Source organism: Sinocyclocheilus anshuiensis, unplaced genomic scaffold (genome assembly GCF_001515605.1).
Source record: "Sinocyclocheilus anshuiensis isolate Anshui unplaced genomic scaffold, SAMN03320099.WGS_v1.1 scaffold907, whole genome shotgun sequence".
Taxonomy (NCBI): Eukaryota; Metazoa; Chordata; class Actinopteri; order Cypriniformes; family Cyprinidae; genus Sinocyclocheilus; species Sinocyclocheilus anshuiensis.
In genome coordinates, this window is record NW_015546133.1 from 1,527,375 (window position 1) to 1,529,464 (window position 2,090).

Below are 2,090 nucleotides of genomic sequence, written 5' to 3' on the forward strand. Positions count from 1 at the left end.
TCAAGTGAGCTTTATATATATATATATATATATATATATATATATATATATATATACACACATTTGTTTAATTGTAAAATGAAATGATCAAATTAGCCTCTATAAAAGATATAAAAAAATAGTTTTATTAATTTATTTTTACTGCATTTTTACTAAAATTGTACTTAAACATTTTTTTTCTGCCAACAATTTGACATTGTTGAAATCATATTTATTGATCTTTTAGCATTATTTAAAACTCAGGGGTTACAAGTTCTGTGGATATGTTTCAAAACTCCTGACCTGACCAATACTCTAAAAATTTGTCTAAAATTTGTTCAGGAAGTGGTTCTTTAAAGGTATAGTTCACCCAAATATGAAATTATTGAAATGGTTCTGGAGAACCTTTGTGCAGCTCTTTCCACACAAGTTTAAAATGACTATGTCACACTAGCTTCTAATAGACCGACAGACAGATCTATCTAAAGCAGGGCTGCCCAAACTCGGTCCTGGAGGGCCGGTGTCCTGCAGAGGTTAGCTCCAACTTGTGCAAGATAAATGTGCATTACACGCCCAGTATAGAGGCGTATGATTTGAAATAATTATATATTGAAGAATCAATCCACCGCCTGCAGTGTTTTAAAGCCCTGTGGTAATAGTCTTTCTGACAGGGAGCCGCTAAATCCCTCTGTGACTGATATAACAGAACAGCAGTCCTAATACTGAGCTATATCTTCTTTTCCCTTTGACAGAGTCCACAGTGTTCTTTCCTCAGGCCAGTTTTGCTGTGGAAGAAGATATTGGAGAACTCCTGATCCCGGTGCACAGGAGGGGAGATGTCAGTGAGGCACTGATGGTGGTCTGTCACACTCAGCAAGGTGCAATACACAACATATACAATCTGATATAAGCTCTCATTTTTACACCAACAATCTTTAAATTATGTTTTATAGATTAGCAGATTATGACAGTTGAAACTATAAACTTTTGAGAACAAAGTTTGAGAACTTTTGAGAGAACTCTCTCTCTCTCTCTCTCTCTCTCTCTCTCTCTCTCTCTCTCTCTCTATCTCTCTCAATTAAATTCAAGTGATCCAGGCAGGTGTGTTGAGGCAAGCTGGAGCTAAACTCTGCAGGACACCGGCCCTCCAGGACCGAATTTGGGCACCCCTGATCTAAAGGCTTCTGTTGAGCCTTTATTTATGTGTAGAATTCAAAAATCGTCTTGTCAATATCATTCATACCAAACCAGCATTTAATTTTGTGTGTTTCTACTTTTGTGTTCCATGGGAAAAAAGAAATGGGTTTGAGGTTGAGTAATGAATGACAGCTGTTTTTGACAAATGACAGTCATTTTTGAGCAAACTATCCCTTTAAGAATTCTTTTGAAGCATCCTTTTGAAGCATCTGTAAACGCTTTATGTGGATTTGAATGAATTCCCTGCATGTGTCCTTTCTGTGCTGCTGCAGGCTCTGCCACAGGAACCGTCCCCACTTCTGTTCTGTCCTACTCTGACTACATCTCCCGTCCCGAGGAGCAGGCCAGCATTCTCCGCTTTGATAAGGACAAGACGGAGAATCACTGTCATGTGGTGATCATTGACGACTCGCTGTATGAGGGAGAGGAGAGCTTTAATGTGACCCTCAGTATGCCTATAGGAGGCCGTCTGGGGCCGGAATACCCCACTGCGCATATCCGCATACTGCCGGACCAGGACGATGGTAAGGGCTTGTTTGCTTTTGTTTGATTGAAAGTAAACATTTACAAGAAAATTAACTCTTCATTCCAGGAAATATTGATTGTAATATTGATGATTTGATGATAATATACACGTGACCTGAACAAAGAAAGAAACAAACTCACTTCTGTGTCATAAACAGACTGAATAAGTAGGAGCCAGTGTTATTTTAGTATTATTGAGATATTGAATTTTTTATTAATATTTTGATTTTTTTATATTTTCTGTTTTTTGTTTTTATTTTAGCTGTGTCTATATAGTTATAGCTTTTAACTTTATTTCAGTTTTAGTTATTTTAGTACCAATTTTAGTATCAATTTTGTATAAGTAGCAAGAAAATGACATATCGTATGTGCATTTTATATATATATAT

At 36.7% G+C, this 2,090-nt stretch overlaps 1 protein-coding gene across 1 annotated transcript in view; it reads left to right on the forward strand.

Moving 5' to 3' along the window:
• Positions 1 to 2,090, forward strand: part of LOC107701139 (FRAS1-related extracellular matrix protein 2-like) — a 58,124-nt gene that overhangs the window by 33,298 nt on the left and 22,736 nt on the right. The window contains exon 6 of the mRNA XM_016503086.1: positions 1,449 to 1,700. Coding sequence (XP_016358572.1) covers positions 1,449 to 1,700 — 252 coding nt within the window. The remainder of the gene's footprint in view (positions 1 to 1,448; positions 1,701 to 2,090) is intronic.